At 35.1% G+C, this 27,795-nt stretch overlaps 2 protein-coding genes across 2 annotated transcripts in view; one reads left to right on the top strand and one right to left on the bottom strand.

Annotated features, from left to right (window-relative positions):
* The first annotated feature begins 1 nt into the window (after position 1).
* LOC138939617 (uncharacterized) lies at positions 2 to 11,113 on the top strand. Its single transcript, XM_070307614.1, has 30 exons — positions 2 to 202; positions 320 to 393; positions 460 to 611; positions 799 to 887; positions 1,153 to 1,226; positions 1,327 to 1,409; positions 1,471 to 1,681; positions 1,805 to 2,209; positions 2,608 to 2,809; positions 2,898 to 3,083; positions 3,247 to 3,386; positions 3,493 to 3,594; positions 3,833 to 3,950; positions 4,163 to 4,295; positions 4,474 to 4,705; positions 4,894 to 5,103; positions 5,208 to 5,319; positions 5,425 to 5,623; positions 5,752 to 5,888; positions 6,187 to 6,333; positions 6,739 to 6,957; positions 7,203 to 7,349; positions 7,790 to 8,005; positions 8,362 to 8,656; positions 8,793 to 8,978; positions 9,064 to 9,263; positions 9,418 to 9,574; positions 10,211 to 10,534; positions 10,634 to 10,778; positions 10,851 to 11,113. The coding sequence occupies exons 1-30, from the start codon at positions 176 to 178 to the stop codon at positions 10,993 to 10,995; spliced, it is 5,067 nt and encodes a 1,688-aa protein (XP_070163715.1). The 5' UTR covers positions 2 to 175; the 3' UTR covers positions 10,996 to 11,113.
* A 776-nt stretch (positions 11,114 to 11,889) lies between these two features.
* The window catches only part of LOC138939565 (uncharacterized), a 37,949-nt gene continuing 22,043 nt past the window's right edge, over positions 11,890 to 27,795 (bottom strand). Inside the window, exons 14-47 of the mRNA XM_070307478.1 lie at positions 27,432 to 27,786; positions 27,115 to 27,363; positions 26,898 to 27,041; positions 26,510 to 26,839; positions 26,206 to 26,378; positions 26,041 to 26,143; positions 24,696 to 24,859; positions 24,401 to 24,622; positions 24,070 to 24,323; positions 23,843 to 24,003; positions 23,495 to 23,765; positions 22,936 to 23,181; positions 22,685 to 22,817; positions 20,300 to 20,468; positions 20,199 to 20,235; positions 19,979 to 20,114; positions 19,748 to 19,904; positions 19,344 to 19,472; positions 18,895 to 19,242; positions 18,626 to 18,791; positions 18,404 to 18,557; positions 18,191 to 18,317; positions 17,892 to 18,092; positions 17,643 to 17,812; positions 16,802 to 17,569; positions 16,049 to 16,211; positions 14,993 to 15,334; positions 14,544 to 14,841; positions 14,314 to 14,455; positions 14,033 to 14,232; positions 13,790 to 13,942; positions 13,574 to 13,697; positions 12,406 to 13,201; positions 11,890 to 12,246 (exon numbers count right to left, since the gene is read on the bottom strand). Coding sequence (XP_070163579.1) covers positions 12,023 to 12,246; positions 12,406 to 13,201; positions 13,574 to 13,697; positions 13,790 to 13,942; positions 14,033 to 14,232; positions 14,314 to 14,455; positions 14,544 to 14,841; positions 14,993 to 15,334; positions 16,049 to 16,211; positions 16,802 to 17,569; positions 17,643 to 17,812; positions 17,892 to 18,092; positions 18,191 to 18,317; positions 18,404 to 18,557; positions 18,626 to 18,791; positions 18,895 to 19,242; positions 19,344 to 19,472; positions 19,748 to 19,904; positions 19,979 to 20,114; positions 20,199 to 20,235; positions 20,300 to 20,468; positions 22,685 to 22,817; positions 22,936 to 23,181; positions 23,495 to 23,765; positions 23,843 to 24,003; positions 24,070 to 24,323; positions 24,401 to 24,622; positions 24,696 to 24,859; positions 26,041 to 26,143; positions 26,206 to 26,378; positions 26,510 to 26,839; positions 26,898 to 27,041; positions 27,115 to 27,363; positions 27,432 to 27,786 — 7,809 coding nt within the window. The 3' untranslated portion in view covers positions 11,890 to 12,022. The remainder of the gene's footprint in view (positions 12,247 to 12,405; positions 13,202 to 13,573; positions 13,698 to 13,789; positions 13,943 to 14,032; positions 14,233 to 14,313; positions 14,456 to 14,543; positions 14,842 to 14,992; positions 15,335 to 16,048; positions 16,212 to 16,801; positions 17,570 to 17,642; positions 17,813 to 17,891; positions 18,093 to 18,190; positions 18,318 to 18,403; positions 18,558 to 18,625; positions 18,792 to 18,894; positions 19,243 to 19,343; positions 19,473 to 19,747; positions 19,905 to 19,978; positions 20,115 to 20,198; positions 20,236 to 20,299; positions 20,469 to 22,684; positions 22,818 to 22,935; positions 23,182 to 23,494; positions 23,766 to 23,842; positions 24,004 to 24,069; positions 24,324 to 24,400; positions 24,623 to 24,695; positions 24,860 to 26,040; positions 26,144 to 26,205; positions 26,379 to 26,509; positions 26,840 to 26,897; positions 27,042 to 27,114; positions 27,364 to 27,431; positions 27,787 to 27,795) is intronic.

Genomic DNA, 27,795 nt, shown 5'->3' with positions numbered 1-27,795 from the left:
TTTTGGACACGCGCATTTTTACAAATGTCCCGTTGGTTTTAAATGTCACAGCATCTATTTGTATGATATATATTTTTACCCTACTTTTTATTCCACGTGACGGAAGCGCGAAAAAGAAGTGTACCGTCGTTATTATGCTAATCCTGCGAGTTATTCTTTGAATGTGACACGTATCATGCGAAGAGGCCTCGCACGTTATGACGTAAGTGTAGTGCAAAAAAACTTATTTTATAAACTAATAATTTTTAAGCTTTGTTTGCAAAAAAGAATCCTATATATATTTACATCTATTTTCATCTCTTATTTGAAACTTTTGCAGAGGCAGTTCGATAGTTCTGCGACCGCTGAAGACGAATCGTGTTTCTCATCCGAATTTGATCTACTAAATCCAAAGTAACATTTGATAAACCTTTTATATTTAAAAGAAGCTAGAAGCTATGTAATCTTATATGTTACAAGAGTGACACAGTCTTGTCATAGTTTGCGATTTGCGTGTCGAGCATCAAAGAACGAAGAGAACGATCGATTAAATCTTCTCGAATTATCATCGAGATCATCGTATTGCTATCAACAACCGGTCGTTAATAGACAAATCATTGAAGCAAAATTACGTAAGTGATGTAAGTGTAAATGAATACGCGAGTCCGAAATATATTGTAGTTAGAAAGTTTATGTATTTTGTATGAGGAAAGTCTCTGATGGGTTTGTCATAGAATCATCTTGAAAAAAGTTTAAAATTTTTTTATTTGCCACGATCCGTTCTTTACACACGTGTCATTTCGTGGAGACACGTTTTAGTTACTAGAGAGGCTGACCAAGTTGCAACGTCGGAACGTATCTCAAATATTGAATCTTCCTTATCGCACCTTCGTTTGAGAAAACATGAGGTAAAATAAAATATAAAATACATTTGTCAACTTAACAATATTTAGGGTTTAAACTATTTTACATCAAAAGTGTTTTAATATTATACAAATTGTCACATTTTTTTTTTTCGAGATAAGAATATAACATATCTAAATTTTTTATTAAAAACATGCTTTTCATTTTATAAAAAGAATTCTACATAAACATAAGTTTGATCTCTAATATTGATTAAAGTATAGTGAGTTAAAAATATATTATTATCTTAGCGAATAAATATTTTTTTAGCCGCAAGTAACTTTTGAAGAAAAGCATTCGAGCGAGGGTGAAAGATTTGATTGTAAATTCGACGAGAAACTTTGGTAATTAATTAAAAAACTTGAATCGTTTAAAAATCATACGTTCTCATTCATGGTCGCCTTAAAGTTGTGGCGCAAATCTCGTCTCATTATCTCGTTTAAGGCGCCTAATGTATTGTGCTGACAATAGGAAGGAAAATAGCACGCCACGAATTGTAAGGGTCATTCGACAGAATAGCAGGAAAAGTAAGTTATTATTACAAAGTTAGAATTTTTAGAAATCGATTCAAATGAAGGTTTTTTCCAGTCGATCCTAAAGCAGATCGATTGGCAACGTTCGATCAACCGCGAGCTGGCAATAGTAAAAACAGCGTCGTTGTGCTTTATCACGGAAGATCCAGCACTCCTCCATCCTCCTCCTCGAAAACTCTCGTGCGACTTTCGAAATCTGATAAAACAGTAGTAGAAACACCGCGCGTATTGCGATCGGAAATAGCAAACCCTGCATCACCTGACAAGTGAGTGAGTGAGTAGATCTTGGAATGCGATAGAAATTAAAAAAAAAAAAAAAAAAAAAGAATTATTACGTGAAATTAGTAAAAAAGAAAGATATCTTTACGCGGAGAATATCTTTATAAAAGGACAAGCATCATAGAAACTCCGGAAAGTTTGTCCCCGAGATATCCGTTACGTCGACGAAGGACTACTTCCAGAAAATATCATCGTGTATCGAGACAACAGCATTCTTTGAATGTAAACATTTATCACGCGAATCGAGTCGAACGAATTGTGTCACCGTTGCAGCGTCATCACTGGACTGCATCTAAAAGGCAGATAGAAATAGATCCCAACTATAACAAATCAAAGTATATAGTCGAGTCAAGTATAGATCCTGTCAAGTTGCAAGACAAAAAAATTATTTATTACACCAACGATAACGGGACTAATCGAAGATCACAGAAGTGCATCGAAGAAGAGAGATTTTGTAAAAAACAATACTCGTTAGTTGAAGCTGCTGCTTCGAAACTTATGGACCATCGTCCAAAGTAAATAATATAGATAAATATTCGGATAAATAATAGTGCAATTGACAATTGTAATAGCTTAAAAGGGTATACAGTTAATATTAATTCAGGTTAACATTAAATTTGTAATAAAAAAGATACACAGCTATAAAAGCATTAATTGCGCAAAGCGCTGAAAGAATCTCTTTGGACTTCGCAATGTCTTAGCTTGTATTTTCCTAATATTTTTGCTTCCATACGTGGGTCGCTGCGTCAGCGCTTCGTTATCTATTTTATTACCAATTTAACACAATGTTAACCTGAATTAATATTAATATGATATTAATGTAATATTAATGTTTATTAATATTAACCTGTAGTAATATTAACTGTATACAGCCTTTTGGGCTATAATATAACATAATAATAATTTTGTACAGACAAGTGGAAGACGTCAAAAACCAGAAGCAATCATTACCTTGCTCGAATGTAGATTTTCCGCTGCAACAAACACAGACGTTGTTTCCTGAGAAAACAAACGTTAATTCTACATTCATCAGCGTGAACGAGAGCAACGAGGAGAATCGCGTGTTTCCCTTTCAAGCTACACCCAGCGGTAATCTCAAAATCATTCCGAATCAGGTAAGAAAAATCCAGCAGATATTAAAACAGGAAGTTTTTATTTTTCAAGAATGTCGGCCTCGAAGCAAACGTAGCATAGTCGTTTTAGGTTGTTTTCGAGTCGAAGAAATTTAGCGTTCTAGTTGCCGACCCGCGACACACGAAAGTTAATGTTAAGACTGAGCTTAATCGATCTGGTGACGACATTGGCACATTTGTTTCCGATTCCTTGAATCGGACGAAATATATCGATCTTCCGCCTGGCGTCTCGCCATCGACGATCGATCAGTTGCAGGTAGAATTTTTTAAAATTTTAAATTTATAATTATTTAAAGCAGTATAATTTCTTAATTTTATATAGTATTAGCAAAAATAATCAGTTAGGAAAAAATAATAATATAGGATATTTTCACAGTCACATTTTTGTTATATTTAAATATTATTCGATCGTACAACAGGCTCAGAAAAAGTTACCTTATATCGAAGCAAGATACAAATCACGAACGCAGCCAAGTGCGAAATTTAATTTATCAAATATGGAATCGGTACAACAAACATCTTATCAATTACCTCCGATGAACGAAGTACCACTCGCTTCGTTAGTTTTCTTAAATTTACTAGTTGTAAATGCAGTACTTATATTTTGTTTGGATAATGTTTATTTTTTTTATTTTAAATTCCTTGTTTTCTTCCGTTTTGAGCAGGCTAGGGTTTACGAATGAGCAACCGATCAATTGGGACAATATAATTCTTCCAGAGAAAACCGATTTGTATCAGGAATTAGCTAGACGTATCACGAATTACAAGTAAGAAAAGAGTTTTAAATAATGAAACTTTTTAAATGCAAGATTTTTTATATTTATCGCGTCGCAAGTATTAAATATTAAAAAAAAAAAAAAAAAAAAAAACTGATTTTATTTAGCAAAAAAAAAATATTTAGCTTATATAGCTATATTTACATTTTGATTGTAATCTTAAGATTTTCAACAGAATGTTATTTTATTAAAAATTGAAACAAATATTCTTTTCTCTTGTTTTGCCAAGAAACGCCGACTGCATTGTCCGAATTGATCCGGATGAATTTCACTGTCATCTTCTTGTTCTGCAAAGTTACAGCACGTTTTTCGATGAGAAAAATTACAAGGATATTAACTTATCTGGTGTAAGATTTTATCTCAATTTTATTTGATCATATTAGATAAAAGGAGCACTTTCAAAATCTATCTTTGGAATTTAAAGAAGGAAATTGGCTGTTTCGAATTTGAGAAAATTTATAATATAAGCATAGTTTTATATAAGAAAAATAGGAGAAAATACTACATATCAATTTAAGATAAATTAAAATGCGATTGTTAATTTATATAAAATATATAGAGCAGCGTGACTTCCAAGGCTTTTTCTGTTATTTATGATTGGATGATAAGTCCAATCAATGATAGTTATCAATTGTTACGAAGAGATAATATTTTGGAAATTTTTATGGCCGCGCAGTATCTTGGCATTAAAGGTGTGATATTAACTTACATCTCTTTCATTTTGTAAGATGATAAATCTTTTTTTTTTCTGAAAATAGAGACAATGAGAATTTGATTAAATATATATAAACAAAAAATATAAATATATATAATATACAACACACGGACGCGGTATTTATGCTAAAAATATAAGCATTGTATTTTATGAAGAGTTAGAAGAACAATGCTGGGCATTCATTGATAATGACGAGCTTTTCTCCGAGGACACTGCTTTCTTGTTATATTTGGAAGCAAAAAAGATCGGAAACACCGCAGTAATGGAATTGATGGTGCCGAGGATCATGAAATTTTTCTTGATGCTTGTTAGCACAAAAGATTTCTTGGAATTGTCAGTGGATGAATTGTGCTTATTATTAAAATCCAATTATATTTGCGTTAATAGGTATGAAAAGATTAGAAGGATAACAGTTTTTTTAAATATATAAAAAAATTATATAGTTTAGTCATTAAAAAAATATTGATATTTAAAATCTTATTTATTAAAGAAAAGAAATAATATATATAAATTGAATAAAGGGTTTTTTCAGTATAGTAATGAATTATATAATATCCAACTATCTTTATCATTAGCGAAATAGAAGTTTTAATGTCTGCCGTGAGATGGTTGATGCACGATTGGAATGAAAGGAAACAATACATGTTGGAAGTGCTCAAGTGTGTTAGATTTGGACTTATAGCTCCGTGGCAATTGGTAGATGTCAAAAGAAATCCTGAAAATCCAGAATTTATGGAATTGATGGCCTATCCTGAAGTGCAAAAAATGGTGGACGATGGGCTCGCGTACGAATTTTATTTATAATTATAAAATTTATAAAATATAATTGTATATAAAACGCGTATAGATTAAAGTATAAACAAATTATAATTAATATCAAATTCGGCAGGTTTGTTATTATTAAATATTGGTATGGTAATCAAACGGAAGATTATTATCATTGGATCGATTTACTTGGGCTCAGCGAACCGATTAATCGTAATTGGGCAGGACAAGATAAAGTAATTTATGTTGTATTAATTCGACAAATAATATTTTTTACTTAACATGTAATGTATTGTTCCGAAAATTATAAACTATGTCTAAAGTATAATTTCTCGCTTCAGAATTATGTTACCTATCGCGAGTTTCTCTTGTATCTCGAAGAATATCGAAAAACAAATATTTCGGAATTAAAAACGCGGAAGATACGCACGATACCCACTCCTCCTAATTCTCCTCCTAAAGATTGCTCATTGTTATCACCAGAAAGAACAAGCGTAGATGGCAATCAAAACCATTGTTGTGTAGAATCGCATCCTTTAGGTACAAATCGATACAAATATGTAATCTGAAAATTAATGCAAAAATTAATTATTGTGATATGAACATGTATGAAATTGATATCACTTAATATTTGCATTAAAATCGTCAATTTTCATGTTTCCTTTTAGAACAATATGGTACGACACAGATTAGAGCACCGAAAAAGTGCGTGCCAAAAGTCGCAACCTCATCAGGCATAATGATCCCACCCGAAATCTTCACAGAATGTTTTAGCAATATGGGCAGAAGTAACAATATAAGAGTGGTAAATTTCAATACGACTATTTGATTGAGAAATTTATTTCATTTTACATCTTGTATTTGAAATCTTTAATAAAAATAATCGTTTAGTATATATATTATATATAAATATACTAATTTACCAATTTTATACATTGTATATAAATCGATTATCATAATTATAATGCTGTTTATATTTTTATAAAAAAATCGTTGATATAGATATCAACATAAATATTAAGCATACGCTTATCGTACGGCGATTTATTTACAATTAAATATTTTTAAAAGAATAAAAATAATGTCATATCTTTTTTTCATAGAACAAAACGCAATGCGATGGAAATCGAAATAGTACACTTGTTCAAGATTTAAGATATCGTGGAGCAGGTGAATCGCCAAGAAAATCCTTAGATTTCTTAAAAAATGAGAAACATATGTACAAACATCATCAGCGCGAGATTTTAATGGTATGAGTGTTTGGCATTAAAAATACATAAAAGAAATATAGAAAAATTAAAGATTAATGTCAATGAAGATTGTAGAAAGAGTTAAGAAAATCTTGATCAACAATGTTTTCCTTCATCGTATTCAATGTTTTATGTTTTTATCACGCAATATACTTTTACATATTTCAATATACGTTATAGCTCTTTCAAATATGTAATATAGTATATAGAAATACGCGGAAAAGTGCAAAGTGATATTAATTATCACATGAAAACAAGTGATAATAATTGTGATAAAATGCAATTGATATGATAAAATTCTTATGATAAAAATCGCTTTATCGTTGTTGCTTGTTTATATTTTGCGATTATTTATTTAAATTACATCTGTGTGAAAAGATTTAATTTTTCTATTCATTGATTAAGCCAAAGTACGAAGATCGACAAGAGAAGAATGTTTCGGATGTTTATAGTCGCAAGCAGTGGGAACAAAATGCAATGTTATTAACAAAAAAACCACAAAAATTCACGAAAAAATTAAAATATATTGAGGATCGTACGGACTCGGCCAAATCCGAAGAAGAAGCGGCTACAATGATACAGGCTACGTATAGAGGATATAAAGTTAGAAGAAAATTTGACGAAGTTAGCAAATGTTCTGATTAACTGTCTTGATTTGCATGCGTTTTAAAAATATATAATAAAAAAGACCTAATTAGATATTTACCTTTTATTTTCATGCCATACAAATAATATTCTGATTGTTTAAGGTTTAAAATAATAACGATATAAAAAACTTAAGATTTGATTGTAATAATGATTAAAAAAAAAATAACTTACTTTTACTATCGTAAATTATTGTAATAACAGCTGATTTTATGATTTTGTAGATTAAGAAATCATCTTCGGAGGAAAAGCAAAATGCTCAAAAAGTAGCTGAACTGTTATCTATGTCGACGAGCCAATGCGGCTGGTCACTCCATAAATCATTAAATCCTGTCAAAATGTGCAACAATGTTACGAATCAAAACAAAAATGTACATCATATTTAAAAAAAGAGAAATGCAAATATTGATTGTGCAATGTAACAAATGTTTAGTAATAAATACATATATTACCTTTTCTAGAAAAATGGAAAAAAGGATATTCTTTTTTCACACAAATGTAAAAAAAGATTATATTGTTTTTAACAATTTCTTAATATGTAATTATATTATATTACGTTAATTATATCGACTGATCGAACTATTGGCAATGTATAAGATGTGACAAAATTCAAATTGTTGAATTATAATATCTTTCTTCCATATACGTAGTATTATAATGTTATCAAAGGTTATCAAAGAGCAATATATAATATGTATATATATATATATATATATATATATATATATATATATATATATATATTCACGGTATAAGCATATGAGTGCTTATCATTATTTCAATAATAACGATAAAATTAATTGATTCAAAGATAAGTATCTACATTACTGAGCTGCATACACACAGTCGAGTGACAGATAGTACAAAGTACTGTCATATGAAAGTATCTGTCATGGAAAGACCGGTGGTGACTGTGAAGCAGGGAAAACTACAAGGAATCTTTGAAGATAATGTCCTCGGTTCTCGTTACCTCGCTTTTAAAGGCATACCATTTGCTGCTCCGCCAGTGGGCCAGTTGAGATTTAAGGTATAATTTACCAAATTGCAAAATTACGTAATCTTTTATTCAATAATAACAGAAATTGGCTCAGAATGCTAACGATATTAGGTGAGGAAATTGGCAAATAAGAGTCGAGGCGCGGTAATTAGAGTGCAATCTTTTTCATTATATAATTCCATTAACAAATATATAAAGATATATAAATATACAACTATATAATTTTCAAAATTATTTCACGGTTATTCTAACATTCGCTTATTAAGAAAGCAATAATAAAGGTCACGTTTTGAATTATCCCAATATATCCCGCAGTTATTGTGGTATGAATAAAATGTCATCTCATTCTCAATATAGAATCGTATTTTTTTATCATTTAAAATTAGGATCCCGAATCTCCGGCTTCCTGGGAAGGTATTCGAGACGCTTCCAAAAATGCGGATGTTTCTATACAATTGCAAACATTGCCCTTTTGTGCGATAATCGGCGGCGAAGATTGTCTTTATCTTAACGTTTATATACCACACAATATCTACCGAACGACACGAAATCCAGTTATGGTTTTTATTCATGGTGGAGGTTTTCTTGTTGGCAATGGCAATGATTCTAACAAACGACCTGATTATTTTATGACAAAAGACGTCATTCTAGTATCCATAAATTACAGACTCGGTGCTTTAGGTAAGATTTTGTATTTTCAACAAGATATGTGTCATAAAAAATGGTTTATCGTGTGTTTACATTCCAAGATATATCGCAAGATACATACAGATGTCGTTTATTATCTCATTATATCAGAAACTTTTTATTTTTCAAGGTTTCTTAAATATTGATCACGAAGAAGCAAGCGGAAATCAAGGCTTGAAAGATCAAGTTGCTGCATTAAAATGGATCAAGGAAAATATTGAGACTTTTGGCGGAGATCCAAACAATATCACTATTTTTGGCGTTAGTGCAGGCGGTTCATCTGTACATTTGCTAATGTTATCGCCGTTATCTAAAGGTATAACAGACTCTAACAATAATGATGAAATAATGGAATATTCCTATTGAAAATAAAATATTAATGTCATTACTTGTATTTCTAGGTCTGTTTCACAAGGCCATTCTTCAGAGTGGTATGGCTAAATGTTTTTGGACGCTAGTAGAGAATGCAGAAGCCAGAGCTTTTAAGCTTGCATCAATACTCGGTAACGATTCTAACGATCCCAAGAAAGTGGTTGACTTTCTTCAAACGATACCTGCCGCCGACATCGTCAAAGCGCAACATGAAATTTTCACTCCGCAGGTAAATTATTCTTTCTATATATTTTTATTTTATTTTATTTTTGGCTTGATGATGATTATTTAATAATGATTTTTATGCGAAAATTTATTTATATTTTAATTTTTATAATGAATTGACGATACTATTGTACTAAAAAATGTAAAATGTTTTGTAGGAAGCACGCATTGAGCATATACCTTTTGGTCCTACAATCGATGAGAAATCAACAAGACCTTTTCTGCCATGTCCTCTTTCTCAATTACTCGATAACGAGAATGATATACCAGTCATCATTGGTTATAATTCTCATGAATACATAATGTTTATTAAAGGTATCCAGGATTACCGAATTTATTGACTTTTTATATATCGAACCACACACTTACATCGCGTATTTTGGTAACACATTTCCGATTTAATTACCACTTAAATATGTTGTAGGGAAGGTTTTTCTGAATAATTCGCCGTAAAAAATAAGTGGAAAACGGCATTGATTTAGGAAATATATAACAAATTGAAATTTCATTATTTTAATGTTTTTTCTCAGGTATTATAAAATAATATTGGAAAAAGTGAAGTTTGTATACATTGTATTTGTTGTAGAGACGAAAAAGTGTTTGTTTACATTTACGAGATAGGTATACACTCATGGATACTTTGTCAATAATATGTTGCATCTATTTCTCGCAGTTCGTTACAAATGTAAACAAACTTTTCCCTTATTTTATAATAGAAAAACATTAAAATTATCGAACTTTAATTTGTTATATCTTCTAAACCAATGCCGTCTCCCACAAATTTCTTGCGGGGAATTATTTAGAAGAATTTTCCTTACAATATATTTAAGTGATAATAAAATCGGAGGTGTATTATTCTTTATGCAATTTTACCTGTATTTTATATAAAATTTCCGTAATGGCTTTGTTTTTCTTAACTTAATAGATTATTCTTTTTCTCTCTGCTCGCAGATACCAGCAAAGAGACTTTAGAGACCATATACGCGGATTTAGAGGTTTACGTAAAAAAATTTACAAACTTGCAAGACTCGAAGAAGATAACGCAGTTGACGGAGAAAGTTAAACAGCACTATTTTTATAATAAGCCACTTACTAAAGAGAATATTCCATCTCTTATACAATGCTTGAGTGATATTGGTTTTTGTATTCCTGTTAAAAATTATGTGAATGATCAAAGGAAAAAGAAGCAGGCACCAATTTACTGCTATAATTTTTCTTATGTCGGTAATGAAATGACTAACACGAGATATATATTGGATAAATTGTCTATGATTGGTAAATGTATAATTTGTAAAATTTTTAGATTAGTCAAAATCGAATTTTCGCTATATATCTATTTAGTAATACATAACTTTTATGTAATTAATATTTTAGGAGCCTCTCACACTGACGAATTGACATATCTTTTTTACCAGCCAATTTATAAAGCCAATGATCTTAAACCGCCGGCGATAGGTACAAAGGATCGGGATGTATTAGAAATTCTTACGAAAATGTGGACCAATTTTGCAAAGACAGGGTACGTATAAATCCTCATTTGTTGAAGAGATTATATTTTAAAACAAAATAAAAATACTTTCTCATCTTCTAGAAATCCTACACCTGTCATTGATGAGTATGTAACTACTATTTGGCGACCAGCAACAATTGATAGCTTCAATTACTTGGACATCGGCGATACTCTTCAACTTTTAACAATTGATCATGATAACATATTCAAAGATTCAAAGTTATAAAAGTTGCATAAACACTAGTAATAGTTGAATAGGACTTTAACAGTTATAGATTTTTCTTATCGTTATATAATTAATTGAATATATTTCATGAAATAATAAATATATCAGTGCATGTGTATATGAGTATTTATTAATTTAATTTGAATACATAGATATATCCTTTATTTTTCTATGTAAACTTATAATAATACAATAATACAGACGTTGTCCGTCTCATCTTTACAATACAACTGCAAGGATATGTTCGCAAAAATAATGATTTTTGATTTAATAAAGTGCACTTATGCTTCCACAATATGAGTATAATATTATACTTTGCTGGGAGGTATTGTACCAAATATATTATATTAATCATCAAGAAATATCGTGTATTCAATTATGTACATATGTATTTCTTAAAGATGTTTTATGTATATGTACTATAAGGTATGTGCTATATTTAACAAAAGTATCGATTGTGTGCACATAAATATATATTTATACATGGCACTGATGTTTCAAAATTACGTTTCAAACTGAAATGCATTTTTAATGCAGCACAAGAATATTCTTTCAATTTATGAATATAATTATTAGCATTTAAATAGAAAAAAAAATTAAGTGGCAGATTTTAAAAACTGAATTTTTTCTCAAACTCTGCGACGCGATAAAAATTACAAATTGTTTTCTCATATAGGATTTTTTATGGAAATGATCATTCATTCTATGAAGTGCTTGTCTCTTTGTCACAACGGTACGATTTATATATGTATATATTGACACAATTGATAAAACAATTTATATTTATTTTTCAATGTTAGAAGCGAGCAAGGATTATGACTTCAACATATATATATTTAACAGATTGTACATCACTACTGTACATATATATATATATATATATATATATATATATATATATATATATATATGTGCGTAAAGAACAATATTTCTATATATTCGTGATTTTTCATAAACAATGCATTTCTATATCGCTTGAAAATGATACGAAGTTCTATCTATTTCAATATATTTTCAATAGATATCTTTATTTATTCCAGAACGCGAAAGCTTTCTGTATTCTTTCGTTGTGCGGCTTTCCTGTGACCAAAGCGGCAGGATACGCGCGTTGCGGAATCTGTGAATTATCCGATTTCGATGTTTCACTCTCTTTTTCGAATATCTTGGCCGTGCGACTTACGTTTCCGGTTGGAAGGAATCTATCGCGGTTGCGTCCGCTTAATATCCTTGCATTCGTATTCTCATCGGCAACTACGAAATTGTAAAATTTTAATAATTTTAATAAGTTGTTTCACTATAAAATTAATAAATAAATTATTATGATATTATTATCATAATAATTTATGATAATTTGTAATAAATTATTATCGATATTATGAGCAAAGAAAATTTAATCACGCTTACACACACCTTTCCGCACAGGATTAGTTTCACACGAAGCTTTAGTCACGTCACTCTTTGTAGCTACCTTGTCGTTGCCCGTAATAATTTCGGTATCGTGAAGAAAAGGGATTTTTTTATCTTGTGCTAGACTCGCTATCATCCCCTCTGTAAAACTTTCTCGATTTTCTTCCTTTCTCAATGTTCGTTTATTTTCTCGGTTGTAAGTCTCATGATCTGCTTCTTCTACGATAGTGGACTCTATTTCTAGTTCGTCTATTTGTAATGAGGATGTCATCTGGCTCGAACCGCAATCACCTATTCCGGAATCACGCGAATCGCCACGAAATACCCTGTGTAATGCTTGCGATTTCGGAATCATCTCTATTTGGGAAGATTTTTCGATTAACTCTTTGTCACTTTTCTCGTTCTCTTTCGCTAAAATTTCCAGACGCGTCGTGATGTCTTGTATTTTTGGAATTAATTCGATATGTAATTTTGACGTTTTTTCTTTGATCTGATTTGAAAGATCATTCAGGCTACTTTCTTCCTTCGGTGTCTTTTGTATCTCGGTATTTCCTTCCGTCACACACGTGGGATGCGTCCATAATCCTATCTCGGCGGAATTTTCTTTCGCGTTTGTCACGACACGTTCCGTATCTTCATCGATAGCAGTGCGGATTGATTTAATTCTATCGTCGGAATATTGCATCTCGAATCGTTGTTCGAGCGTAGGTGACGACTCCGCCGTTGCTGTGGGACTACGTCTATTGTATGCCGAAAGAATTGCCATTCTTCCCAGAGCGCGAATGGCATTTCCTGTTTTCTGTCGAAATAAATAGCGCAACGCGCGCACACTCAAGATTTAAACGCACATGCTGAGATTATTTAAAAAACAATATCTCAAACTACAGAAAAGCTAATGTTATTAAATATTAATTAATGTTATGTTTAACTGCGACAAATTGGATTAATCGATTCTGATAAAGAAAGATCAACGTGAAAACATGTTGCAATTAAATATCAGTTAAATTTTTATTGCTTCTTAATCCTCAATGGAACATGCTGTCCTGAGTATTCTTTGTTTATTTATCTCTTCAAATATATTTGTGTTACTTCTCACTTTATAACGTTACACAAAACAATATTATATAACTTTAATATTATATAATTTTCAAAGAAGTCTATCAATCCATACCTGCCATTTTCTTCGTATAATGAATTTTTTCAGTTTTTCAGTCGGCAAAGCTATTCTGCTCATTGTCGCAACGTGTTGCGCTATCCATGGATGTTCTAAACACTGTGTGGCAGACATGCGTAATCTATGTCGAAGAAATCATAGAAAGGAGATTTAAATCTATTTAAACCAGAGAGCTAAATATTTCTTAAAATACGCAAGGTATTAAATACGTACTCTTTTCGTTTGATAAGTAATCCGCTAATAAAATCCTTGGCGTTATTCGATATGGCATCGAAAGCTTCGTCTTCTAAATCATAATCCGCCCGTGTGATGTTAGCGAAGGTCTCGGCATCGTTATCTCCCATGAATGGCGACAAACCGGTGAGTCTATAATAACGATCGATTAGTCTGATATATTATTGTTTATTTTTTTATTATTTTTATAAGCATAATTGTTTAAAAATGATCGGCACTTACAGAACATAACAAATTACACCGACGCTCCACATGTCCGATTCGATGCCGATAGGCTCGTAACTTATGATTTCCGGTGGAATAAATTCCGGTGTGCCAAAAAGCACCCTGATCGGTGTGTCGGATTTTAAAGTCTGTGCCAATCCAAAATCGATCAGTTTAATGTGATGAGAAGTACGCGTACGGCACATTATATTTTCGGGCTGTAAGATAAAAGCAAGTCATTCTGTTTAACTCGTGTATGTCGCAAATTAATAATTTACTATCATCCGCGAGAGACATACTTTTAAATCAAGATGTACAATTTTATTCTTGTGCATATATTCGACTCCCTGACAAATTTGTCGCATGAAGAGGATACTGTCTCTCTCGGTTAAAGTAAAATCGTCGGCTACTACCCTCTCAAATAATTCTCCACCTGAAATACTGAAATAAAAAAGGTTGGGATATTATAACATTATTGAAATTTAATACCCAAATAATTCAGACTTAATGATTGATATCAGATACTTACTATTCCGTGATCAGTATAGTCTCACGAGGACTTTCATAAGCAGCAGCCAGTAGCAGAAGTTTAGGATGTCTTAATGCGTTCATAATTTTGATTTCTTCGCGCACCTGTTCCCGATCTTTTGTTTTGATTGTTTTGACAAATTTGGCAGCGAAACTCATGCCCGTCGAGTGCTCGATGACTTTTTTAACTATACCGTATCGGCCCTTTCCTAGCTCTTCAAGAACATCGTATTTTTCGCCGAAAAGTCTTCCCTCTTCCGGTTCTACTATACGAGCTGCAAAGCTCGGCTCGAATTCGTCTAAAAAAATAAAACAATTATTTTTTAGCGATTATCAATTAATTAATTTTTTATTACAGATCTCTTAAAATATTTTTTTCACATTTTTTAGATATGAATATATATATATAATATATATTGCGAAGTCATATCTTTAAGAATAAATTATCACCTTCGTCCTCGTCTTGCAACATTGTTTCTCCTTGTTTCGGAATTCTGACGGGATCAGACTCCATGCTAGGATCGCTAAGACCGTGAATATTTTCAGCTCGGACGCGAAAACGATAACTCTCACCCGGTGTCACAGAATTCGTTTCAGCTGACAATACCGTATGACTCAGCGAATGACAAGACTCGGTAATTACCGTCCACGTGCTTTCACCGGCGTGTTTCGCTTCCACCGTATATCCAATTACCATGCGACCTCCGTCGTAAGGTGGCGATTTCCAGACGATCGTAGCTTGGCCAGTGCTAAGATTCACGCTCGGTTTACCCGCGACTGGCTCGGGTGGACCTGAATGAAAACCAAAATCTCTCTTTCAGCACATCTACATCCTCGTAGAAAAAATCGATAATAAATAATATATTTATGGCACACGCTATTATCAACGCGGGATTAATTCAAATTTTATAGTAACGTTACGAATCGTCAAACACTGACTCGGAGCGCGATCGCGTGCGTTTTGAAACAAATCTGCATGTCATTACGTTACGTCGCAGTCGTTAAGATGCGCATCGCGCGTATATTACTTCTCTCTCACAGTGCACGTCTTTTCACCGATAGACTTATGTTAGACATAACGCGGTCTTGAAAGAGGAAGTGGTGGTGGAATGCTGATGGAGGAGGAAGCGCGGAAAGGAGGAATTATTGCGCGGTGTGTCACGTGAGACTGTTGTCTGCCTTGTACGCGAGGATGGGAACTGGACCGTACAACACGCATTTACGCATGTGGAACAATGGTACGATGTGTCGTTCTAAATTACGAGCGTACATAGAATATACGATTGTTTCAGAAAACGCTTACTGAGCATCGTTACCGATCAGCAACACCGACGCTCTTTGCGTAATTAAGTTTAATTAAGCCAAGGTCGAATCGAGCAGCGCCGAGTCATGTGTCAGTCTAATGGCACGTTATAAATTTTCAAATATGAGTCGCGCGAGAAAGCGAACGAATATATATATATATATATATATATATATATATATATACATACAAATGACACATACCTTCTACAGCTAAACTGAAATATCTTCGTTCCTTGCCCAATAAATTTTCCACTGAGACTTCGTATTTTCCAGCGTGGTCGTAAGTCACATTGTCTATTGTCAGGCAAGATATACCGTCCCCGCTGATTATCCTAATCTTCTCATCTGGCTGCAGTTCGCGATTCTTAGATTAAAATAAAAATATTTTATCATATATGAAATATATCAAAGGTGTGAAAAAGAAATATCTAGAAATTAATGTAACACAGATAAAGTTGATTGACGGCAGCTGCGTACGTGGCTGTATTGAAGCGTGCAATGATACGCGACGACCGAAATGTATATGTATCTCGATTGGTTTTCCAGAAGTTTACACACGTGTATCAGATTTTGGTGGGGATTTTATACATATTATAGCAAGAAATTGTCTCGGCAATATTTCTTGGGGCTAAAGATAAGCAAATGATCATCTTGAATAACTGACAGTATTAATTTTTGTATAGGAAAATTATGCTTGCGTGTTTATTCGCATCGTGGAGAGACTTGGAGATCGATAGAATCTCGCTTAGATTAATTTAATACGATCGCGCTGATTTATATCGATGTAGTTTATATTATAATCGCAAAACAGAGCGCTTATTGTAGGGAACAGTTGACTCTTTCATATACAAAATTTGCTCGCAGAGAATTACGTGTCGTTATATTATTAGAACATTTCTAACTCGGTATTAATCGATAAAATCGATAAATTATAGACGAGGAAAGCCAACTTACCACTCGAAGCCACTTAATCGTCGGTTCGGGACATCCTTGATAAGTTACTCTGACTACTGCGCTGTTCCCTTTAAATACGGTGACGTCAACTGGATCTTTTACTATCGTAGCTTTCATCAATTCTAGGAGCGATTCCGTACACCCTTCGTTCGATACGATATTACTATTCAAATTGAATTGTTCCGTTTTCTTTGGCGATAATAAATTCACGGAGATATCCGTCTCATTTGTCTCGTTTAATGACGATGACAATTTTTTATCGTTCGAAAATTCTACGTTACTGTCTAAATTCTTCTTTGTAATTCTCTGTCGCGGTAGATCGTTTCCAAATCGTGATTTCCCGATATCAGCTGACGCATTGTTAAGAATGCATTTTCTCGCTGGCAGAGGAGAAACATTTTTAGTATACGATACGATCCGCCGAGGAAACGAAGACGATCTGGTTCTCGTCGGCGATTCCTCACGTCGTCGTCGATGTTTTAATGATGATAGTTGCGTGATTTTTTCTGGCATGCCTGCGTTATTAATATTCGTCAGCGATAGCTTAGCTTGCGCATGAGATCGAATATCTTCGGGCTTTGTCATTGCTGCAACCAGCGGAGGGCTTCTATCGATAGAATCGTGCAGCGAACGTTGTAATCGCAGTTTGGCAACGCAACTGATGGATGGACCCTTCCCGTTCACGGAGGCTGTGCATCGAATCTCTCCCGTATCGCGCGATGATATATCGCGTATTCTCAAGATGCTGACGTTGCCATCTCTTTCGATCTTTAAACATATAAATGATAAGTAACAGCAAGTGCTTATTTAATAATATATCTACATATTTTATTTTACATACTTTACACTTTGTATTTTCTCTAACGTCTTTTCCGTTAATTGTCCAAGTAAGCTCCACGGTTTTTTCACACTGCGTTCGAACACAGAAACAAGCGGTAGCGCCTTTAACGACGATTACTGATAGTGGAGTTTTCGTAAATTGTAATGCCAATTTGGAAACGTCTTTGTAGTCTGTTTCAAAACATTGACAGATAAAGCGCTTTAGGTAAGGGATTTAATAACAATATTGAGAGATGAAAACAAATCAAACCTTGAACAGCAAAAAGACTACTGCAGGACGCAACGCCGAAATCGTTTCGCACAACGCAGGTATATTCACCGGCATCTCGCGGGCGAACCTCGGATAATCTAAGAGCAATACCGCCGTCTCCATATATAACGTATTTATAATAATCGTTGTCAGATAATTCGCGACCGTCCTTGGACCACGTGACCGTGAAAGGAGGTGTACCTGTGAGATGAAGGTAAATAACATATGTTTTAGATTTCATTTCATTATTTTTCTCGAAAGCTTAACTAAGTGTATTTAAAGAATAAGATAAATTCTACCTGTGACTCCTGTCTGAAATTCGTGACAATGATTTTCCATAACAATCGATTCTTCCGGTAACGATCGGAGAAATCGCGGTGCGCCCTTGTCCGCGATAGACGAATCGCGCGGATCTAATATGGTTACCTGAGAATAAATTGATGAAATAATATAACGAGGGATCTCGAGGAATCTAACGACAAATTATTAGATCGTAACGAGCGTTCATTCACCTGACAAGTACTTCTCGTTGATCCAAGGACATTGGTCGCTACGCAGATATATTCACCCGCGTCGCTGGCCTTTACCTTCGATATTTCGATTCTGGCCGTCGTGCCGTCGAAAGACCTCTTTATTCTAGCAGATCGTTCCAACGGTCGTCCGTTTCTAGATAAAAATTAATATTTCGTCACAAATCTGTGTTATATATCGCGATCAAATCTTCGCATTTTTACCTGTACCACGTCGGCGTTACACTCGGTGTTCCTCTTATACGGCATTCCAGCTGCAAGCGTTCGCTTATTCTACTGGTAGTTGGCAGGAGACTCCGATCGAACGAAGGATAAGTCCTAGGTGAGGCGCTTCTAGTCCTGATAGTCCGACTTGTCGAATCATATCGACCTTTGCCGTTTTAAGAATTTAATATTACAGGAAGAAAAAGATTTGTGTAAGATATATATGGAAAGAAATGTATTCTTTTTCTTTGCAAGATATATATACGTACTTATTACTTCCAGACGAGCACTGGCCTCGATCCGGCCAAAATCATTCTCCGCCGTTACTCTGTAAAGAGCAGCATCCTCTCGCATTACGTCAACAATCTCAAGTATTTTAACGTCGTCTCGTTCCTTGATGGAAATCCTCGCGCTCGGTGTTACGATGCTACCGTTCTTGTCCCATCTTATCCAGGGCGTGGGATGACCGACTACCGCGCACTGGAAACGCACAGTCTCACCTTCCTGGACCAGACGATTGTGCGGCACCGCGTAAAACTTCGGTGGGCAAACCTTTGGTCGTTTCGACGACGTACCGGTTCGCGGCAGAACTTGCGGTGATCTGAATTCGCGTCCGTCTGAAAGCAATTCTCTCGTTTGATTATCTCTTCTACGTTATCTCGTCTCGCTTTTTTTGATAGTTTTTTTATTAAGTTTTTAAATCGAGCTTTTATCTTACGTGAAACTGCTGGTGATAAACTCCTGATTGGCGTCGATCGCGGTGTCGACCTCGGTGTCGATCCTGCCGACAGCAGACCTACTGGCCTTGTCAACCTTTGACTCAATAAATTTTCCTTTCCCTCGGGTACTGCAACGCAGATATCAGTTCGTATTTACTATTTATGAATATTTGAGATTATAAGTTCTGACTTGCGTATCTGCATGTGTGACACATGAGCATAACATGTACACGTTGCACGGAGATTAAAAAATTATGATTAACTTGCGCTTCTTAGTCACGCTTACGTTACGTAATCTTTGAATGTGACCGCATATTAGCATAACAAAGTCATTTTAGAGAGATGGTCAACGATTGCGTCTTTATTTGGAACGCTTTTGTAAAGCAGTCTCGAGGATTATTACCATCCACAACTAGGCACGCCGATGTATACGCTTTCCCAAGGTCGTTGTAAGCCACACAAGTATACTCTCCTTCATCCTCAGGATAGACGTGCTGAATACTTAATCGCGCCGTTTCGCCGTCGAATTCAGCGGCGAAATCGCCCGTCATAGCTATAATCTAACGAGAGATATTTTTTACATTACAGTTTATCAATCGCCAACTATATTAATAAGATATTTTTAAGATATTACTTTGCCTCCTCGTTCCCAGCGAATCAATGGCGGTTCCGGTGTGGCGTAAACTTTGCACTCCAGAGTGACAGCGTCGCCGTCGCAGCATCTGAGATCTCGCAGTTCCCTTTTTATAATCGGTAGGGTCATCACTTTTCTACAGAATTTAATGTTTTATTAAGGAGAAGATAGATAGTATATCTACGTATGATTATATATACAAATAACATAAGTAACTCACCCGTGAGATTTTTGCGTTTGTTCCTCTTTGCCTTGACCTGAAAAGATCATTGTTGATTAAATTTGCGCGACGTAAAATATTATTTCGTGTTCGCGTATCACCTTTGGCATAAATTTGTAAGGAAATTACAGCTTTGGCTTCCCCATGGCAGTTGCGAGCAATCACGGAATACGTTCCAGTGAAATCGAGTTTGGCGTAAGGTATTTCCAACCGATATTGTGGTCCTGCGCCCACCAGCCGGAAGTGAGGCGCGTCCTTGTAATAATCGGGCTGCAAACAGAACGCGCATAAGGTAATATGAATATTCAGGGATCTAAGATTGCAAGTAGCGCAAATACTTGTAGATTTAACCGGACTGGAGTGCCGTGGATCGCGAATGTTTATACTACTTCTTATCGATGCGCTCACCGTTCTCGCTTCTGCGTGAGTTTTATCGCTGACGACAATAACATGCATAATTCGACTACTAGAGTGACATTACATCGTCGAGAATGAATATAAAGGAATGATTGAAAATAGCTTTAGGCAATGATTTTAATATTGATGTGAAATTGACGTTTTTGCGACGTCATCGATGTTACCGACAGCATTAAACGAAAATCATAATAAACAACAAAGATGCATTGACTCGCGGGATGACGTTTACGGTGTCCTCGAGCGTGACGCATTGCGTGTAATGCGTGTAATCGGATGTCCCGTGGTTCTCTCAAATCGTGCTCGTCGTATCGACAGACTTTGAATGTTAGTTCTTACGCAACGGATTACGAGACGGGGTTAAAACTCAGCGTGCGATACGATGCTAGAAGCGGACAAGAGCGAGAGAAAAGAGACGTGAGAGATGTCTTCGTCATGGTTCTAGCCCATATAGGGAGCGAAAGTCGAACAGATCGTTGCAGTCGATCTCCTGGTTGTGCGTATTACGCGAGTAGCAATGAGTATATTACCGTTTCTCGTAATACACTCCTGTTTCTCATGAATTTAAAGATCTCGATTTCCATTAATAGCGTCTAGACAAGCTAAAAGCCACACAATTTTTCACCCTTGGATTGAAATCGTGTGACATAATGAACCCTCCGAGACACATCTATCTTGCACCTGTCGTATTATGGCTCGCCTACGTTTCAATTTATGCGGAGGATATACTTCCCGATTGCGAAAGACAGGTCGCCATAAATTATCAGTTGCAGACAGTTACAAGGACTTTCGGCAATGCCATTATAAATATGTATATGTAAATAATTATATATATATATGTCAGAAAAAAATATATATTTATATTTGTATGCAGTAAAATTTAAATTTTATTTACGTGTTTACAGGAAGAATCAATTTTTGATCTTTCTTACAAAATTTCATGATTTCTTTGTATGTGTGCGCGAGGATATTTGATTTATATTATTTAATCAAATGCGAACTATATTTGCAATATATGTATTTTCATATGCAAGTTTTCGACACAAGCAAATTTTGACGCATATAATATTTAGTAATTTATTTTTATTTAATTTATTTAATAATTTATTTTAAGTCTATGCCTCTCGCAAATTTGAACTTGGTCTTATAAAATTATTTGATTTTACCTCTCTCGACTAAATAAACAATTATTTCACTTACACTGTCGTATTGGACAACACATGGAGTTGAATTTTATTCTTCGGAGTGAATATTGTTTAGATTAATTAACTGCTTGTTTCTTCGTTGCCTCGTTGCCAGAAACTTTGAATCTTACAGAATAATCAAATATATAATAAAAATAATAATTTACGTGTCATACACATAAAATACATTACGCGAGGATATCGTATAGTATACAGCTGATTAAAAGTTACAGCGGCTGTTCGTTCGTTAAAGTTGCGCGACACGACTGTTTTGCCGCTCGTACGTTACAGTGCTAATCCATCGACGAAGAAAGCCGACGACAAAAGTGGGGGGATACTGTATACATTTTGTAATTATGCAGATATTTCAGAGTGATGTGCGAATGGTTCTTTGATCAAAAGATTGCACCACTTCCTACCTTGAATTATCGTGTATTGTCGATTCATAGTACGAATTCTCTTCTCGAGTGTGTTATTCTTTCGTTCGTATTTAAAAAAAAAAAAAAAAAAAAAAAAAAACGTGCAACGCACGTTGTTACCATTTATGGAAACCATTCAATGTCAATGCCATTTTCTCGGCGCATATGATACATTGTCTGCTTTTATGGATATAATACCTATAATACGCATTGTTATGTGATAATTTTTTTTTTAAATATCTTGACTCATATAACACGCAGCATTAGATATGCTCACGTCACTTCATCATTTACATTAATATTCATTTTGATCATAATTGTATTCATAATTTAATCATGATCAATTAAGAGATATATTAAAATTCTCTTTATAGTTTGCTTTTCGATTCTATCGCTGATTATTATCGATCTTGTATTTAGAAAGACCCAGACTATTACAAATATAATGGATACGAAAAATTTCGTTTACCTTGAGAAAATCGCGGAGCCATATTACTTCGGGCTTAGGATCTCCGACGACTTCGCAGAATATGATGACCGTATCGCCCTCAATTGCTTCGGTTGATAATGGTTTCGTGACGAAAAGTGGCTCCTTGGAATATCTAAGGAAAAGAGGAGCGATTATATATATATATATATATATATATATATATATATATATATATATATATATATATATATATATATTTTACAGCTTCGCGCTCTGTCTCCGAGACTAACGGTATATCTGGAGATGCACTCATAATATTGAATGATCCATCAATGGACGACTGATCCGAAATTGCATCCGCGATGACAGCCACCTTGGTGGATGTCTCCGTATGACCGACTGCATTCGTCGCGGTGCAGCTGTAAATTCCGGCATCTCGGGCAATGATGTTAGGCAGAGAAAATTGAACGGTACCGTCGTGGCTCAATGTCATTACGATTCTTCTATTGGGTCGTAGTCGAATACCATCGCGATGCCTACGCGAAATGCAAAATAAGGGAATTAAGATTGTATTTTTTGTATTGTAATAATTATTTGTATTATTAATTGTAATTTAATCGCATCGATTAAATTAATTGAAGTTTAGTTAAAATAACTTTAGTATGACCGGATCATTCGATTTAGTTGCGTCTCTCAGTGGCCAAGTTGTGTTGATTTGCGCGATTTAGCAATCCCACGCAAATTTATTTTTGATATTAAATTTTTAACGCGCCAAACGATTGCTCGTGTGCTAACATGATTTACGATACGTTACGTGTATGTTGGCTTTTAATCATAATTGTTGCTTACCAAACGACACCAACACTCGGATAAGCCTCGAGTTGCGCGGACATTCGCAGCTCCCCGCCAGAATGAATCGTGTAAGCCGCGTCGAGGCCGCGAAGAAATTCTGGAGCAACGTAAGCTCGAATTCCCTTATCCACCACGAGGTTACATCGACAAGATAACGAGCCGTTTACATTTCTCGCTGTCACCATGTAACATCCGGAATCGTCGAGGGTGGAATGGATTATTTCCAGAGTATGAAAGTTCGAATCATCATCCCAGAAGATGTGACGGTCTGAAAGAGGAGGTTCGAATTTTTTGAGAATCGGTATTTTCATATATCGGACATTCTTTGTGTATCGAGATAATCACCGTCTTGGGAGATCTTCGCTTCATTCTTGTACCACGTGATCTCTGGAACGGGATGCCCGATAACTTGACAGGTAAGCCTTACCGGATAAGTCGTCTGCACTCGTCTGTCCCGTATTCTCATGGTGAATTGCGGCGGTTTATCTTCCGGTTCGATGCTCAAACTTTTAACGGAATTATATAATGTTATCATTGGCCTTGTCAATCTCGCGAGAAATATATTTACTTACTTTGTTCTGAGTTTTATATCAGCCTCGATAATTCTTGGATCGTTAACGACGAGAACTCTAGCGAACGACGACACTTTACCGATCTTGTTGCTCGCCTCGCAAACATATCTCCCGGAATCATCCTCTCTGATATTCGCAATTGTTAAGAAACATTTGGAACCATTGCGATGTATCGCGAATCTTGAATCACCGTGCGAATCTATCTCCGTTGTTTCACGGTACCATCGTACATCCATCTTGGAATCACCGCAAATCTGAAATTAATATTATTCGAAGGGGTATATGTAAAGCAAGTTAAACATTGTCGCACTCTTATTCGTCGCGATCTTACCTCGCATTCCAATTTTATCGACGTTCCCCCGAGAGCCTTCAATTGACCCGGTAAGATTTTCGTGAATTCCGGAAGATCGGTACTTTCGCTCACTAAAACTGAATTTGTCATGGTAACCGGTTCACCCCATCCGTAACGATTTCGCGGAGTTACGCGGAATTTGTACTCTCCACCCGGTCGCAAATTGAACGCGTCGAACGTGTTGATCGGCGTGATTCCCAGCTGGATTATATGAAAAATTTGAGAAATGGTAAATTGGAATAATATGTTGTTATGGAAATATTATTTGTCTCACCTCTACCCATCGTGCGCCTCCGTCACTTCCCAGAAGCCAAGCGTCGACTTTATAAGCGATCACCGGAGCAGGTCCTCTTCTCTCTGCTTTACCCCAAGTCAGCGACAACCAATTTTTTCCACCATCAACAGCAACGGGCTCGCTACTGATCGAACCAGGTACGTCTGATAAAAACCATAATAAGATCATGGAATGTTATTTAAACATTTAAAATATTATTTAAACATTTAATTGAGCATGTCTTTTTTAAATATGAAATATATTTCAAAAAGATTGATAAACAATTGTCATCCGTTTAAGCTGACCTCGATGTCCATATAGATATTCCAAAAAATCAATGATTAAACAATTTGTCCATGAACTTCTCAAACGTGAGATAGTGATATCGTTTCCATCGTTGACAAAGATCCCATGATCGTGTGGCTTCATGATAAATTTTATTCTATTTTCTTCGGCAATATATTTTTTAGCGTGAATGTAATCAAATGTATTTTGTCAATAAATAAAGAAAACGAAAGAGAAAGATTTGTTTAATATATTATATGTATAATAACACAAAAAATATTATAAAAATTTAGATAAATTTGTAGCGATAGCATTTACGACGGAAAATATTGACGAAATGATTTAAAATAATAAAAAAAAAAAAATGATTTTTCACATCCCACGAGATATTTTCTCTTAGCACAAAGTATCGTGAGAAAACTCAAGGTTTTGAAATGTAGGGAATACGAAATGATTCAACGTTTCGACGACGACTGAATTTTCAATTTGTAGAATCCGCGAGATGTTGGTGGGAGATGAAAAAGGAAGACAAACTAAAATAACCCGGCTTTCGAAAGATGCTCCTCGAACGAAAGAAACTTGGATGTTCTCCTATCACATTTATTTTACGCGAATGCTATCTTACACTTCGCGAATGCATCAATTATGAATTCAATTGAAATCTTACATTTCAGAATACCGTCTCCTACTAGCTTCAAAGAGCAATTTACGTTCGTTTAAGGAGATCTTCAAGCCACATCAGCTTGATGAATAATCAAGTTAAATATTGACGTCAATTCGCGCGACCGCTTATGTTAGTCCAGGCGTCAAAACTGGCGTCCGGCCATTAAAAGCTAACTATACCTTGCAGTTGGTGCAAACTTGTTTGTCATTCTAATTTTTTGATTGGTTATACAATATTTATTTGATATTTATATCAATTTTAGAATCTTGTTACGACATTAAGTGATTTTGTTTCAAATTTAAATTTCAAATGCAAATAATATTGCGAAATCTTATGATTTATTTCGTTCCTCTTTTTAGTTAATATTACAAAATAATCGCAAGAGGAGTTACTTACTTCTCACATATGACATGTCGTCATCGTGCTCTTCGCCTGCGTCACGTTCGATAACGGAATTCCAATCTGGCGATGGGGTCAACGACCTAGCGCGTTGCTTCACCTGTTCGCGAATATATTACTGATTATATTTTTTTTTGTTCCAGATTTACCGAATATTCTCACCTTGATCGAGAAGAAGCTTCTGTCGCAACCGTATCTATTCTTAACCAGAATGCAGTAAGTACCTTCATCAGAGGATACGGCTCTTTTTAACGTTAATCTGACATAATCATCAATACTCTCTTTGTATGATCTCGGTCCGTCCGTGATGTCTGTCAATCCTTTCATCCAGATTACTAGAAATAAAAAAAAAGAAAATAGATAGAGAATAAAAGAAAAAAGAAAAATGCATATTTTAACACTGATATCCTGTCCAAGAATACAATAAATTATTACAATACAATAGAATTGTATTATTGAACTTTACCTCGTGGCTTAGGAGTACCGTTGACTCGAAAGGATATACTGACGTCTTCACCGACGGTCACGTCGATCGATTTCTTTGATGGTCTCGAGACGAACACCGCCGGTTTTCCGCCGTCGATAGCGCTCGATGATATTACGTCCACTGTCACCGACGTGTCCACTTGTCCATAAGCATTGATCGCTCTACACACGTATGTGCCTCTTTCCGACTCTGTCGCCTCGGGTACAATTAACGTGTGAAGTCCACGCTCGGCAAAGGTTTTCGCCTTCGATATGGCTATCGGCTCCTTCCGGTCACCGCGTAACCATCTTACTTCCGGGGCTGGTGTACCTGTACAATAAATCAGAATATTCAAAAATTCTAATAAATAAATCAAGCGACTTATTACCTTTAACTTCTACTTGAAGAGCGATGGTACCGCCAGCAGGCACGTTGTAATCCTTTAATAAATTAGAGAATCGTGGTCGTTGCGCAAATTCTGATCCAATTTCGTTGTTCGATTTTATATCGTATCGGCTCGTGAATTGCCAATCTAAAATCATATTTCACTTGCGTGTATTTAAATGCTTCTTATATTTATTCATAGCATATAATCTTTCTATCACCTTCGATGTGAACTATATGAGATATTTCCTCGGTGTGCAGCTCGTTTACCGCACGACACGTGTATCGTCCATTATCTGCGGCATTAGGATTCGCTATCTCTAATCGATACACATCATCGTCGAGATAGATTCGCTCGTAACGCTCGCCCTCAAGAATCCGCCCGTCTTTTAGCCAGGAAATCGAAGGAGTCGGATGTGCTCGTACACGACATTCCAAGATGAGCTTCTGATCAGAATATCGGTAAGTGTCTATGCGAAAAAAATAACGTTAATACAATGCGTACAAAAATTAAAACGTATATCACAAACGTGTATACCTTTAATTGATTTTGCAAATGTTGGAGGCGAATGCGTAGGTTTATAATCGGAGTAAACCCTCAAGGTGGACTCGGTGCTCGAAATGCCGTGCGTATTCTCAGCTATGCACGCATATATTCCGGCGTCTGTGGGAAGTGCATCGTATAATTCCAGATAGGCCATACCGTTCTCGTATCGCGTTCTGCAGCGATTGTCTGATACGTCCAACTTTTGACCATCTCTAGTCCAGTAGACGCGCGGTTCCGGATTACCAAGAACGGTGCAGGTCAGTCTTGTTCTCATACCAGTTCCTACGATTCTGTTCGTCAGTCTTGTGCAGAACGATGGTTTCTTTGGTTTGTCCCACGGAAGATCCTGCAATAT

Source organism: Polyergus mexicanus, unplaced genomic scaffold (assembly GCF_030449975.1).
Source record: "Polyergus mexicanus isolate NDT 795.1 unplaced genomic scaffold, iyPolMexi1.0 SCAF_1, whole genome shotgun sequence".
Taxonomy (NCBI): Eukaryota; Metazoa; Arthropoda; class Insecta; order Hymenoptera; family Formicidae; genus Polyergus; species Polyergus mexicanus.
The sequence above is the reverse complement of the archived record's forward strand: the minus strand, read 5'-3'. Positions and strand labels throughout refer to the sequence as shown.